The sequence below is a fragment of the Apodemus sylvaticus genome, chromosome 5 (genome assembly GCF_947179515.1).
Source record: "Apodemus sylvaticus chromosome 5, mApoSyl1.1, whole genome shotgun sequence".
Classification (NCBI taxonomy): Eukaryota; Metazoa; Chordata; class Mammalia; order Rodentia; family Muridae; genus Apodemus; species Apodemus sylvaticus.
The window spans coordinates 118263770-118279293 of record NC_067476.1 but is presented as its reverse complement, the minus strand read 5'-3'; the positions used below and the strand labels follow the sequence as shown (position 1 = coordinate 118279293).

At 40.2% G+C, this 15524-nt stretch overlaps 1 protein-coding gene across 2 annotated transcripts in view; it reads right to left on the bottom strand.

Annotated features, from left to right (window-relative positions):
• The window catches only part of Plcb1 (phospholipase C beta 1), a 699616-nt gene that overhangs the window by 89276 nt on the left and 594816 nt on the right, over nt 1-15524 (bottom strand). For both annotated transcript variants that reach the window (XM_052183717.1, XM_052183718.1), the window contains exons 28-31: nt 3511-3587; nt 3320-3409; nt 2454-2511; nt 1749-1835 (exon numbers count right to left, since the gene is read on the bottom strand). In XM_052183717.1, coding sequence (XP_052039677.1) covers nt 1749-1835; nt 2454-2511; nt 3320-3409; nt 3511-3587 — 312 coding nt within the window. The remainder of the gene's footprint in view (nt 1-1748; nt 1836-2453; nt 2512-3319; nt 3410-3510; nt 3588-15524) is intronic.

The window sequence follows — 15524 nt, the reverse complement described above, 5'->3', positions numbered from 1 at the left end:
AAATTGAAAATATTATTAGTTATAAATAAGGGTTCTTAGAGGTTTAAAACTGGTTATGAGATTCATCATAAACAAATTTTATTACACCAGAATACAAGGTGGTGACAAATTCAATTTCAGATACCAAACTTGAAGCTGTATGGGTCTGAATATATATAGTTCTGACTACTTAATATTTTTCTTAAATTTTAGTCTAATCTGAGACAAATTTAAAATATTTGAGTACTTTAAATGAGATCAATTCTGAAAATAAAATACAGTGCCCCTCCCCCCAATATGCCTTTAAGCTACAAAAAGCCAAAGCTAATCTGCCCTTGAGTGTCCTCAGGCTCAAAGACTTGTTAATATTATTACTCTTGTGGTTTGGAGCTATTACTAGGTAAAAGGGGTCACAGACCCTATGTCAGAGAGGACTGCTGTGTGGCCATGCTGTACACAGGGCCAGTGCACACCCAGAGTTGCTGAAACAATGGTTCAACGGTTCATCAGTTTCTTAGAAAGTTGTATATTTTAGGACTTCATGGATTCTTCACTCTGGGAATTTTACACTTAACATTTTTAGGTCTGTTACTTACTGTTGGTAACTCAATTCAAGGAAAGGGAGAGTGTGTAGCAATTTCTAAAGTTATACTAAAATGTATCCCATTGTATGATCATAAGTGCCCTGAGAATCTGGCTAAGAATATCTGAATTGTATATTGGCAGGTGAACTTTAAGAGTTAATAATGTACAAAGTAACTATTGATTCTTGCTAAGCCTGAAATCTTTAAGAATAACAAATATTAAGTGACTTTCACATATATCAATCATGAAGGCTAAAGAACATACATAACTGTGAAAATATATCTAGAGCCAGCTACAAGGAATCTCTCTGAAGCCAACTCTGGAATGCTACAAACAAATAAATAAATCTAGCACTTGAGTTTTGCAGATTCAATAAACAGGCGGAGTGGCAATACTTTCGAGAATCTTTATTTTTCCACTATAGCTAAGAAATCGGGAAGATCTAGAAAGCCCATTTTGTTTTAAGAGACAGAAAAACTTAAAGCAATGAATCAAAGTGGATAGAATGTCCTACACCTGAGATGTTTTTGGCTAACCTGAAAGTAATTGATTTACAGATAGGTTTTTCAACTAAATGTCCATAGACAACTGATTTCAACAAGCCACCAAGAACAACCTGCTTTGATTTGTGGTTTTGGATTGGACTTAGGACTTTGTATATGCTGATCACGCTCAGTACCACTGAACTACAGTCTGAGCTGTAATATAATTTTAAAGGACAGCACTGTTCAGCTGTTGTTATGGAGGCAAAGAGATTTGCTTTTCTCTTTTTTTCTCCCCCTCCCCCTTCTTGTTTTTATGGAAGACTTCCTTGGGTCAAGATCAGGGTGATCTTGGTGAAGAGTGTCCTCTGCTGGGTAAATTCTGATGTTACAGCATTGCAAGATGAAGTTGTTTGGTTCATTTAAAATGCCCTTGCCCAAGCCACATATCAGACTAGCTGAAACCAAATCTGTAAAGAGGGTACCATGTACTCATACCTTTTAGACACACATCGTTGGTGATGAGTACTTGCAGGATATTGCTGTATTTTTACTATCACCAAAAAATGCTGAGTTTTACACTCAAGCAGTGACTGGAAATGTTGTGCGAGGTACTTAGAAAAAACAGATTTTACTTTTACTGAATAGAAAGCAAATGAGCCAGATGTGTCTAGACATCCTGTATTTTTTAGCTCCATTTACCTTGGGTTTCTCATCGAGGATCTGCTGGCGGATCTCCTTGTGTTTCTCCACAAGTTTTTCTTGTCTTTTACTTTGTGCTTCCTCTAACTGTAAGAAATTTACCAAAAGAGAAAAGTCACTTTAGCAAAAAACAACATAAAACTTTTATGCATGTTACAAGAAACAACACCGAACACCACCACCACCACCACCACCAACAACAACAACAACAAAAAACCCCAACGTTTTTTCAGATCTGTGGTATCAATTATTTAGTATTCTTGGCCAAACTTTGCCTTTGAATCTAGGTGATGGGAACACAGGACATGGTGGGATGGTGACTGGTGGACATACATTTTTGAAAATCTTCAACATTTCTGTAACAAATTTTAAAGAAGCTTAAGGAATAATCTGGATGTGGACATAATCTCTATCACTAGTAACAGTGAAGGGATCTTTTGGGAACTGTCTTTTCTGTCATTTGGAGGGGAGGGGTCCAAACTTAGGCAGTGATTCTGCCCTACTGATTTTTATAGACATTTTACTTAGCTCTTTTAGAATACTGTGGTCAACAGTCAGAACAAGTGTACCCTTATAGTGCATCACAAAGCAGCCAGATGCTGGTGGCAAGTAGGTATAATGAAGTACCGCTCTCCTCCTAGAAGTTCACAGTGAGGTTGGGGCAACTGTGTGTGGTGTTTGCAAAGGAAAGGGGGGCAGACATACCCTCTTGATGTACTGCACCACCTCCTGGATGTATGATCGGATCATCTCTGTCTTCTCCCTACATGGAAATAAGCCACAGATCACTATACCAATCCACCTGGAACTTAAGAAGTCTATGTGTTTACTATCTTTGTATTGCTGTTGAAAGAAAGGTCAAACCTTGGTGTGTGTGTGTGTGTGTGTGTGTGTGTGTGTGTATGTGTTTGGGTATAGCAATGTCCATGCCTCTCCCCAAGCACAGGCCTTGTTTTTATTAGATGCTCCCAAGGTTGTCTAACAACTTGAGAAATGAATATTTAGTCATTTCTCCAAAGAGACCACGTTCCTTTTTTCCTTAAAAGGCCCAGAGTTCCATTGCTTGAGAGCTCACTATATAAACAATACAAAGGAGACTGTAGTGGTTTGAATGGAAATGGCCCCCATAGGTTCCTATGTTTGAATGCTTAGTAACCAGGGAGTAGAACTTTGTGATAGGGTTAGGATTAGGAGGCATGGTCTCATTGAAGGAAGGTTGTCACTAGGGGTGGGCTTTGAGGATTCAAAAGCCCAAGTTTGCCCCACCTCTTAATCAAGATATAGCTTTCAGCTACTGTGCTAGCAACTTGACTGCCTCATACTTCCACCTTGATGATAATGGACTAACCGTATGAAAGTGTAAGCAAGCCCACAATGGAATTCTTCCTTTTCTATGAGGTGCTTTGGTCATGATGTCTCTCCACAGGACTAGAACAGTGACTAAGGCAGGGATCATGTAAAGGATTAATTCAAGGAACGACTTTACTAAGGGCCTTTGGTTAAGACACTGGTCCTCTGACAGGGAACACCTGCTCCTTGTTCCGGTTAGGGAGGAACTGCTTTCTACTTACTCTTCCATCTGGCTTTTGTCTTTAGACTTGGCTTCTGTTATCTTCTCCTGCCTCTTCTTATCCATTTTCTTCTTTAATTCCTTCTTCTCTCTGAATTTACAATGGGAGAAAATATCAGACAACTCGAATAGCAAGCAGCACTTCAAGCAATCATGTCTATTCAGGCTGAAGGTGAAGGAATGGAGGCTTACTTCTCACAGATTTCCTTCAGCTTCTTTAACTGATTGTTCTGGCACTCTTCGGCAACATCTGTCAACTTCTGGATAAGCTGGGGGAAGAAAATGCCAGTTTGATGTTTTCTGTGATCACAGGCACAGGCTCCTGTCCCTGCCCTTCCCACCCCAAACACCAGCTTGTGTACTTAATGTAGCCTGCAGTGGAGGCTGAGGTGAAGTGTTATTAGAATCACAAAAATCTGACTTCTGCAACGAGGGCGTGATTTTTAAGGTATCACAAGATATGTTTGTGGCTTTTAAAGATGAAATCCTTCTGATTTTCTCTCTTAATTGAATCGAATTCACTAGGCTGTCACTCCTTTTCCTGAGGTTTGGCTCAGTCGTGCAAACACAGCTAACAGTGTGGCCTGGCTTCTTACCTCTACTCTGTGACACAATAAAAGTATTATTTGGGGGTTGGGGATATAGATTAGGGGTAATAAGCTTGGAAGGTAGGAATTGGGCTAAGTTCTACCTTTTCTGAACCAGTATTTCTTTGACTGTAAATCATACCATGGCCACCTTTACCTCTAGTAGGTAGTGTGCAGCTTAAATAAAATAATAAGTAAATTGTAGTCAGCAGTGCAGAATTCTGGGTTTCTGGGTATATTTTGTTGCTGTTGTTGACTTGCTTCGAGATTCACATCAGTTACCCATCTTAGAAAATGACATAATGTCCTTGTGAGGTGGCTTCCGTTGACACAAAGAACACCAGGAATGCTTTCCCTTGATGCTCTTAAAACCTGGGTGCTGAGAATGTAATAACCGTATCATGTGACGTCTATTTTCTTTTCCAAATCAAGATTCAAGACAGCAGCAACTGTATCTTTGGCTCGTCAGCACTTCCATGGTTCCCAACCTTCAGTACCCGCCTAATGAATGTCAGCTACCTGAGAGTAAAATCATGCTGATCAACCCTCACTCTATTCCACACCAAAAGTCTGTGGAACATCAGGTGGCTGTAGCAACAGACCTTAGTCCTTCCATTGGAGCATAAGACATATGGCCTGAACTTTCCTTGAGAAGCCTCACTACTATTCTCAAAGTATAAAGTTTCTTCCCCCAAATGTTCAGAACAAGATGAGCTAACTAGTCTAATATAAGTAGTATCTATCATAATAAACAGGCAGCCATACCTCAAGATCCGTGGAAGATTGGTCCTAGGATCCCTAGCTTGCACCCAAATCCATGGATGCCTTATGCTAAATGGTATAGCATCTACCATAATATTTGCATACTCTCCTGTGTACTTTAAATCATCTTCAGACTGTTTATAATATCTAGAACATTCTAAACGCTGAAAAATAAACTCAGGCAGGCTCTACAATCTGGGGTCTTCACCTCTGTCTGATGCTGTTTTCCCATGTGGTTTTAGAAGTTATTTTCAAAAATCCCTTCAAGGGGCTGGGGGAGATGGTTCTGGAGGTAGAAACCCTGCTCTGCTAACATAAGGACCTGGGTTCTAATCTCTATCACCCATATTCAAAGCAGGCATGGCCATTCCTGTGTGTAACCCCAGTGTTGATGTCAGAGGCTTAGAGCGATCCATGTTCACTTATGATAAACATGAAAGTCTCAGCATTTGGATGTAAATAGTTATCAAGGAGGATGTGGGTCACAGAATGCCCATTTCATCATTCAGGAGAGACTGCCTCAGCACAGCTGCCAGAGTTGAGGAAACCATGCTGTGAGCAGTGCCAAAAATCAAATTGTCCAAAAATGCTGTTTTCCCCGTCCCCAAGGACACACAGAAGGCCTTTATTCGTACCCAGGCTATCACCTCACTACTGCGTGACTTCCCCCAGAGGACCTGTCTCCTGTTCCATTTGTCCTACATGCATTATAGAAATTATTCAACGATTCCCCACTTTGCTCTATCAGATTCACTTGGGGAGACTTCTTCGGATTGCAGATTGCAAGGCCTTGTTCCTCGACTTGTGAACTGAACTGGTGAATGAGTATTTCCATAACCTTGTCCTGGAATGTGGATGTTTAAGTGGTCCCGGGGTACCTTGATCCTGTCACTCCCATGCCCTATGTTGAGCAGTTTCTGCATGATAAGGACACACATGAGAAACAAAAATTCCAGGCCTTCTCCTAATCCTACAATTAAGAATCTGTAATCCTAGAATCAAGAACCCTGTCTAGATTATTGAGGAAGATGCTGACTCCATTAAAGAATCCATTTCAGTTTGTATGGCCTCTGTCTGAGGATCTTTGGAACTTTGTATTCTCTTTACTACTCCCTCATCTTTGTAACCAGGGTAGTTTAGACAGCTTGGGAAATACACACACACACACAATTCCTGACAGAACATATACCATATTGTAGGTTATTCCTTTGGTTGGTTTGCTTTTTACTCACTAAATTAAGTTTCTTTGCTTTATGTTTTTTCTAATTGTGGAGGGATCTGTAAAAAACATTCCCCGTTTTTTCCTCAGAAATGTCCTGTCTCATGGGATAAACTCCCTCTGTGCAAAACCACATCTTTATCTCTCCTCTCAGAGCCATGCCCTCTTGTCCTGGCCTACTCACCCTAACTGTGAGCATGCTTCACTTCCCTACCTCAGCATCTGCATAAGCGAGCAGAGCAAAGGCTTGCTCTGTTCTCAGAGACACAACGTTTCCTTTTAGCAGAAGTCTTTATTCAACTCAAAGGCGTGCAAGGCTTTTTTCCTACCCTCTTGGGTAGTTTTCTCATCCCCCAACTCATAGATATCTGTAAAGTTTTCTACGTGGCAGAGCTTTCTGGTAACACAAACCCTGGTGCATATATCTACAAACTTGCAGTCTATCATGCAAGCATTTCTTCCCTGTCTGCAGTCTCACATTGGCTTTTCTACTCAAGCCCAGAGATTTTTTTCCCCTTCTTATATGTCTCCAAGCCTTAGCTGGCTCTGTCACCAGATAGATCTCAACTTGTAGATTCTCTTTTAACATTGGCATTCACCATACTTCACTAAACAATGCCATAGTTTACTTCCAGAACAGTCTGCACACACTTGTGTGCACACTTTCCCCCCACATTATTCCATCCTTTCAGGGACAATCCTATGTGAACAGTACATGGCACAAATAAAAATTACTCCTGTGATTGTAGGCTCTCTTGAATTGTGCCATTATACCTCAACAACTCTTATTAATATCTGAAGTCTTATATAATTAACCTGTTTGTATCTATTTGTATCTAGGTAGCAGCATGAGCACAATCACAATGTATTAGTAGTGTCTGTAAAGGAGATGATATATGTGCATACACACAGGGTCTCTTTCCTACCTCACCAAGAGAAGGCATGGGCCCATCTGTACTTTCTCACACAGCACTGTTTCTCTGAGAAGAGCTTGCTCTGGTTTCTGGCTCATGTTTGGCTCCCATGGGAACTGTTGTATTCTTCACCCTCCATTCTTTGGCTGAAGTCATTCATCCAGGAGATCACTGTTCTAATCATAGCTTGACTTCTGGCCACATGTGATTTCTCTAATGTAACAAGGCTGGCCAATCATGAACCTAGCAAAGCTCTTCCCTAAGCCTCACCTACAGGTCAATAGAGAAAGAAAGAAAAACCCTGTCTTGTTCCCATTCAAATAAGGATATATTAAGACTAGAGGGGCACATGAGAGTGGTAATAATCACATGAGGGCTACAGGAAGTCTCTGGATAGGCTTACTGGATAGGCTGTTTCTGGATCCATCTTTGTTAATTTTCTTCTTTACATTTCTACAGTACTTTTTTTTTTTAAAGAAACATGATTCTATCCTGCTTATTTTTATTTTTCTAATATGTACTATTGCTCAAGTTAGTCCAGTGTACGTTTCTAACTCTTATAATCTGGAGAAATTTGACAAAAAAAATAAAAACCAAAACCAAAACAAACAATAACAAACAAAAACAAAAAACTCAAAAAACAAAACAAAACAAAAAACCAAACCAAAACAAAAGAAAAACAAAAAAAAACAGCCAAGCAAACAACCAACTGAACAAGCCAAAACAAACAAACAAACAAACAAACAAACAACCCGCAAAATGTCTCCATTGCTTCCCCCAATAAGGTGAAGAAACTTGGGTTTTGGTTCAAAGTTTTCACTGTATGTGATATAGACACATCTAGAAGAGTGATTTTCATAGTAATGGAAGCCCTTTTAACAAACCTAAGAGAAGAGGAGATTGACTTTTGGAGTTAAATGTTAGCTACAAGCTTCTCCAGGGACAAACAAAGTAACAACAGAACAATGATTTAGAGTTCCTAGGAAATGAACCAAGATTCCATATGGTAATCTGGAACTCTACACATGATATTTAATTTTAAGTGTTGTTATAATTTAGTTCTCCTCAAACAGACACATCCTTTTTACTTTGTTTACTATTCATGGCAATCCCCTAGATAAATGTCCAAACAATTTAAAGAATCAAAAACGAAAACCAAACCAACCAACCAATCAAACAAAAAAAAAAACTCCTAAAGCCCCAGAGACTGGAATTTCACGCTTGTTTTTAACTCTGAACTAAATTTCAACTGGCTTAGTCACTGGAAGAAGGAAAATTTTTTCCACAGATGAATATAATTCCCTGATGCTAAGGCAAAGAGGATAAAAGATATGTGAACAGAAATTTGCAGTCTCTTCTGAGTAGGATGACTTTGGGAGAGAGGTGCCCAGTGTTAAACAGGCGCACATAGCTCTCCTCCTTTGAGAATTTCATTAGTTCTTGGTGAGTGTCAAAGTCCCTCTAGTGAGTTTTCCCTGTGAACTTCTCAACTTCTACAAAAAAGGCATTTACAATGAATGTTAATTACGTAGTGATACAAAGGCAGAATACAATACTGAGTGTTTAAAGACATGGTAGATGTTAACTCTGCAGAGTCTTGACTAGTGAAGTTGAAAAATCTTCATTCCTGTATCTAGCACCTCCTTGCTGAACATCTATGGTATCACAGACAGTCTGACTCTGAGCAAAGGGGGCCCTGTTCACAGAGAGCTGACTTTCTCCATTAATTTCTCAGAGAAGGAAGTTTTGACTGAAAAGGCAGTCATCTTGCTTACTCTCTAAAACAGTCTTTCATTCCCAGGCAGCCATTATTTATTTTTATTATTCACAATTAAAAATAATTTATACTTAACTCACTTTGTGCTATATGTTTACCGGAGTTCTCAGGATCAGAACCAGGATCTCATACATGACAAGAAAGTATTCTACCACTGAACTAGACATAAATATTTGGACTTACATATTTACATGATTCGTAGATGAAATTTCCTTTATTCCAGAAAGGAAGGAAGGAAGGAGAAAGGAAGGAAAGGAAGGAAGGAAGGAGGAAGGAAAGAAGGAAGGAAAGAAGGAAGGAAGGAAAGGAAGGAAGGAAAGAAGGAGAAAGGAAGGAAAGGAAGGAAGGAAAGAAGGAAGGAAGGAAGGAAGGAAGGAAGGAAGGAAGGAAGGAAGGAAGGAAGGAAGGAAGGGAAGTTAGTTCAAAGTCTGGTCAGCATCCCTATTCATTTTAAATAATTTCACCTAGCTTCTGCACTCTGGATCTGTACCACAATAAGTGCCACCATTAGCACTTATTGTCCTAATGGGAGATGGGACTGGAACAACATAGTATGCTTCCTTAGATGACATGTCTGCTACCCTTCCATGAGGCTATAACTTACAATACTTGAATACCTTTTGACAAATCGGCAAGTCTGATACAGGAGCTGTAGCCTATTTTGTAGTCTCAGTGACACATGATGAGTTGTGTCACTGCAGCATTTTAAACCTTCTGATTCTGAAAGCCACAGAGGCCGCTTCAGAAATAAATGAAATAAATACAAATTGCTTGAAATAACCATCATTGCAAATAGGGGTTTTTAGTCAATTAGCAATGTGGGCCTGACTAAAGGAGATAACATTTGTCTTGTTTGTAACTTGCTTATAAATCATGGGCTCTAAGGTCCATTTGGAAAGCAGGCCCGGAAGAGTTGTCCATGAAGTTAAGCATCATGTCCATCTTTTCTTTCTTTCTCTAAATACAAAATGTATCATTTGCCAGATGAAATGCGGTAATTCTTGCAATTCCAGGTGTTCAAGCTAAAGACCAGTCACATGGATTCTACTTTAGAATTTTTCTTACACAAGAATATTTTCTTCCTAAACTGCTTTATGCTGACACAAACCAAAGCTATTCTCTGACTTGCCATGGGTTTTGTTGTTCATTTATGTTCTCTTTGATTTTTTACTAAATAATCATTAGTACCACTGAATTAAATCAAGACAATATATTGTGCATAAAAGAAGGAAAGAAAGAAAAAAAGGAGGGAAGGAAGAGAGAGAAAGAGAGAGAAAGGAAGGAAGAAAGGAAGGAAAGAAGAAAGAAAGAAAGAAAGAAAGAAAGAAAGAAAGAAAGAAAGAAAGAAAGAAAGAAAGAAAGAAAGAAAGAAAGAAAGACCAGGATTTAAAAATCTGAAACTTTAAAGTAGACATCCTAATTATTATTTTAAATCTCTGGGAAGTGAGTCATCCTATATTCTATAATATAAGAGACTAACATCCTAGTGAAAGGAGACTTTCTAAGAATTTTTGTATAAATATCTCGTTTTAGAAATAGAGATACAGATACCAAAGAGGTGGAATGATTTTATCAAAAAGTACACATGTGAAAACATAAGCCATTGTGCTTTCCCTTAATCCTGTGCTGATTATCTTTGGTAAAGAATTATTACCATATTCCAGCCACTTGGTTAAGTTTCTGTGAATTGTTCTATTAAATCTCACATGCGAATTGTAAGGGATGTGCACAGATTGTTTTTTCTAATGTTAGGTCTGAATCTATGCCTTTCCCTGTACTCATGCTTTGCCCTGTGATTTACACCTGCTCAAAACAAGAGCCTAGTTCTCTAGCTTTAGACTAGTCCTATGACTTGACTTAAACAACCTAATAAAAAAAGAACTCTTGAGAGAGTTCCCATTAGAGGTTAGGTGCTAGTAAGGAACCAGGGGATGAGAGGATCTTCCAAGGAAGGACAAATAGTACAGTGTTATAAGGAGATGAAGGGAAAATGGAATAGGAGGATTAATGGGGGAGGAGATGAAAGGGTAGGGTAGAGGAGGGAATATGGGGAGAGACAGCCAACATTAAAAGCCTTTTGAAAAATCATATCGATATCTATTACCTTAGAAACTTCCTAAAAGGAAGGTCACATTGCTCCGTGTGTGTGTGTGTGTGTGTGTGTGTGTGTGTGTGTGTGAGAGAGAGAGAGAGAGAGAGAGAGAGAGAGAGAGAGAGAGAGATCAACTCCATTAGGGAATGATAGAGAAACTGACAAATAATGCTGCATGTCGACAATTACTTCATTTGTTGTTCTGCTATTAAAAAACCTTTACTTATTTGTCATTTCTTTCATGGTAAAATAAATTATAGTATTTTAGGGAATGATAAATGATTTCGTTTTTGAGAATAAAAAATGATTCCGTTCTAAAATCAGAACATGAGGGAAAATAGATAACAGGTCCCCAGCAAACAATGGCTAACGCCCACCCTGTAATTACTTCTGGCATGTATATCTGAGGCAGGGCCGCAGAGGGCGGAGATTCAAGAGCTCACAGCAAGCTGGAGCACAGAGCCAGTGCGAATCATCCAAAGGAAGTAGTGAGTCCTCTCCAGCTGCACCAGGAGGTTGATATCGACAACACATTGTGTTTGAAGTACAGACTTCCTAGCCAATTCATACATCACACAAAATAAAGATGTTTACGTGAAAACAATATTCTATGCATGTTTTTCTTACTCTTCCCTGCAGTCTAGTGGACTGATAATTACTCTTCTCTTCAATGAACAGATAAGAATTCTAAACTCAGTGGCCATAAAGCTACTCATTGGGCAGCAATGTCCTGTGAGGGGGTATTTGATTCTAACCCCTATATCATCATTACAGCCTATGAGCTGTTCTAGTTATAGGTGGTGACAATCACTCAGGGCTCTGGGTTGAAAATGCATCTTTTGATCATTTGGGATTGACAGGGCAATGGCTGTGGCTGCTTATGTTGATTTGTCTTAGAATAGCTGCTGGTATGACAGACATGAGGATGTGTATAAAGTTAAGGTAAAAAGAAGAAGAAATGGATGGGCAGAGCATATGCTGGGTTGGGGTGACCGGTCAGTGATTGCTTGGTATTTGTGAGGCTCAGATTCAGTTCCTAGCACTCAAACTGAGAAAGAAAGAAGAAAGAATGGAAAGTGGAGTCCACAAATTCTGAGAAACAAACCTATCAACACTATCACAAAACCGTAGCAATCCCTAGCTATCGGCTGTGCATGCTTTAGCTTTGAAAGTGATGCAGCTATCGATGGTTCCCGGAGATTGCAACATGGAACGTCTATCACCTGTTATCGCGCTTACCAGTGACTTTTAAAAGTAAAACATCACCAGTGATGTGGTACACAACTTCAAGCCTAGTACTCAGGAGGCAGAGGCAGGAGACTCTTTGTGAGTTAGAGGCCAGCCTATCTACATAGAAAGTTCTAGACCACTCAGGTCTACAAGACCATAATTTAGTTCTCAGTTCGCACAACAGGTGGTTCCCAACTGACTGTAACTTCAGCTCCCAGAGATAGGATTCCCTCTTTGGATCTCCATGGGCACACACACACACACACACACACACACACACACACACACACACACGTGGTATACCTTCACAGAGACATGCAAACACAATAAAAATACATTTTTAAAGTTAAGATCTTATCTAAGTGGCATAAAGAAAACACAAGGTTTCCTCCGTGGCTTGGATCTGTAAGACAGTGTCAGCCGGGGCTTTGGTTCCTTGGTAGGAGCCGGGGTCCTTCTGTGTAGTAAACACTGGAGCCATTCCTGGGGAAGAGCTGGGGCTCACAAACTTTAATGGGGAGGGTTCCAGCTGAGTTTTCATACACCCACACTAAATCAACACTCCCTTCTATTGTGAACACAGGCAGGCAGCCCCAGCAGGGAGATCCTCTGCTGTGACCAACAGATGACATCCAGCCAGCTCACTGACCAAGTTGTAAAGGGCACAGTGTTTCCCATTTTAATTAAAGGGAACTTCAGGTTGATTCTAAAACATACTGGCTTTGAACACAGGCAGGTGTTTGTCATGCCTCTTCAACTTGAGTGCATGCAGGGTTTCCCAGGACTCAGCTAAAACATGAAACATGATATAGCAGATCTGAGATGGGACATGCAATGTGCTTGTTGGACAAACAGGTTCAAAACCTCTGAAGCTACCATCTAGGCAAATTGTATGTATTGCCTGTTTCTTGTGTTAATATAAATAATGGCTTCAAAAGCATTTAACAGTCTACAGATTTGAGAAACTGTTGTTTCAATTTTGCTTTCCTGTCAGCTTACTGATGTCTTTATGACTGATTTCAAATTAAAATTAATGACTTAAAATTCTATGTCATGTACTCCTCAAGTGCATTTTACTTATTTTTGTCTTTGGCATCTATAAAAATATTGGGCTGATGTTACTGTTCTCAGTAACATTTGGTTAGCAACTTATTGATGTCATGGCTTCTGAGTCTCTGAAATGCAAAAAGCTGTAACCCGTGCGCTTCTCACCCTAAAGCCATTCTAGGAAATGAAATGACTTCTCTTTAAATTTTCCATTGCCCTTGTACCTGGGGCCTGCTGACTTTTAAACTGCACTTTGCATTTATCTAATTTACCCTGGGTAGCCCACTCATCATCCAGACACACTGCCAAAGATAAAACTGTCACTTTCAGTCAGCTTTCCATCAAAAAAAAAAAAATTCTCGGGGAAACCAATCTCCAGTTATTACATTTGGAATTGAAAAGTCTGGTATTTGTGTTGGAAGCAGAGTAATGGAGTGTGAACTGTAGAAGCCAACTGGCCTTGAAATAAGCTGCGAGTTTCCAACTCTGAGGAGTCTGGGTCTTAGCATTCTTAACAAAAGCCTTCATAAGTGGTTTATCTGAACTCTAAGCTCACAAACACAGTGGTGAGCCAGTGTGCATTTTGAGAGGGTTGGGTAACATTTGACCTAACCGGGCCATGTTGATCTGGATACATATTTATGTTTTATGAGAACTTAGGTCTACAGAGTATATTTCCTTCCTTCAGTTGAAGGGAGTGGGCATATATTCTAGCCTCCCGCCTCTGCCAGGACTTCCACACCTCCACACCACAGCAAGTGGGACTCAGCTTCTTTCCACATTCCTCAGTGTGGCTGTTCCATGTGGTATCTCCTTCATCCTCTTTGCAGCTCAAGTTCAGCCCATCCCCAGCGCACATACACCCAAGAGGGCTTCCTTGGGTGCTAAGGCTTACGTCCCAGGCATTCTCTGATTTCTTTCTGCTTTCCTTCCTTCTTTCTTTGTTTCTTTTCCTTCTTTCCTTCCCTCCTTCCTTCTTCTTCTTCTTCTCTCTCTCTCTCTCTCTCTCTCTCTCTCTCTCTCTCTCTCTCTCTCTCTCTCTCTCTTTCTCTCTCTCTTATCTCTGATGAATAACAACTTCCCTTTTATTTGGCTACATCTCTCTGCATAGCCATGGCCCTGTTCTTGGCGAATGTAGTCTTGTCTGAAACAAAGTCATGGTCACTATGGATGGGCTGTCTGGACTTCTCAGTAGTATTCAGAATGTTAGTCGACTTGAGTCCTCTGCTGATGAACCCAGGATTTCACAATACCTGGGGAAAGCCTTGGTCTCCCCTGAGCCTGAGACTGTTTCCTCCCTTCCTGGAAAACCAGTTCTCACTATGGAGCCAAGGGATTTTCAGAATGGTCTTTGTGGATGTTATTCCACACCAGTCGCCTGTTCAAAGACAGCCCTCCACTCCCCGTGCCACCCTCTGACGGTACCTGCCTAGCTCTGAGGACAAGATATGTCAGACAGTCCCCCAAATCCTAGATTGGTGTCTCCTACAATCCCATCTGCCTTGCTCAATACTTTACAATGTCTCTTAGATTGAACCACTCTTCCAGGCTTCCAAGATCCAACATGAACACTTTGCATGTCTATCTAGAAACCTACTTCCATGTGTGTGCCTGGACCAGGCCTTCAGCTCAGGACTCTAATGTTGCCTTATCAATCAGTCTGTCAGCCCTTCATGCCACGTCTATTTAAAGTTTCTAGTCAGAGCCTCTGAACACCTATTTCCTAATACTAATATTTTTTCATAATTCTTTCCCCATACTTAGTATACTAAATATTATGCCAACACATTTGTTTTATGGTCTGTGCCCCTCTTGTTGAAGGTTAGCTCCAGAAGAGCAAGGATTGTTGCCATTTTTTAGCCAGCATTTTTGTGAAATGTTTACTGAGCAAATAGTATTACTAATTACTATTTACTGAATGAGCCCATGAGTGGACAAAGTAGTTTTCTCTTTTTGAGATGATAAAAGTTAAAGTGCTGATTGTGGCAATGATTGGTTTTAATTGTGAACATGCTAACATTTTGCATTTTATGTGATATGTGAGACAACATTCTTAAAGGAGAGAGAGAGAGGGAGAGAGAGAGAGAGAGAGAGAGAGAGAGAGAGAGAGAGAGAGAGAGAGAGAGAGAGAGAGAATACAAGCCTTCAGAAAGAAATAGATGGCCGTACATGCTTTGCATGAGCGTCAAACACAAAGCAAGCCCTTTGTCACAACGTTGGCCTGCAATGTGAAGTAGGAGAGGAGTCTAGGTAGTGGTTAGGAAGCAGAGAATCTACAGTCAGATGGACAAAGTCCAAATCACAGATGCACCACTTTCTAGTTATAACACCTTGGAAAAGTCACCACATGGAAAGAGGGCTGATAAGCCTGAAAGGTAATGAGTACTCTGAGGAGTAAACCCAATGTGATTCCAATAACTGGCTTCATTAATACTGTACGGCCAGCAGTGAGTGTTCAGTGCATGGCTGTTGTCTTCACTGTTATAGTCCGAGTTAAGGTCACAGCTTACCGGACAACATCAGGTAGTGGTGGTTGGATCTGGAAGGGCAGTTGTTATCTATTATTAAAATTAACTTT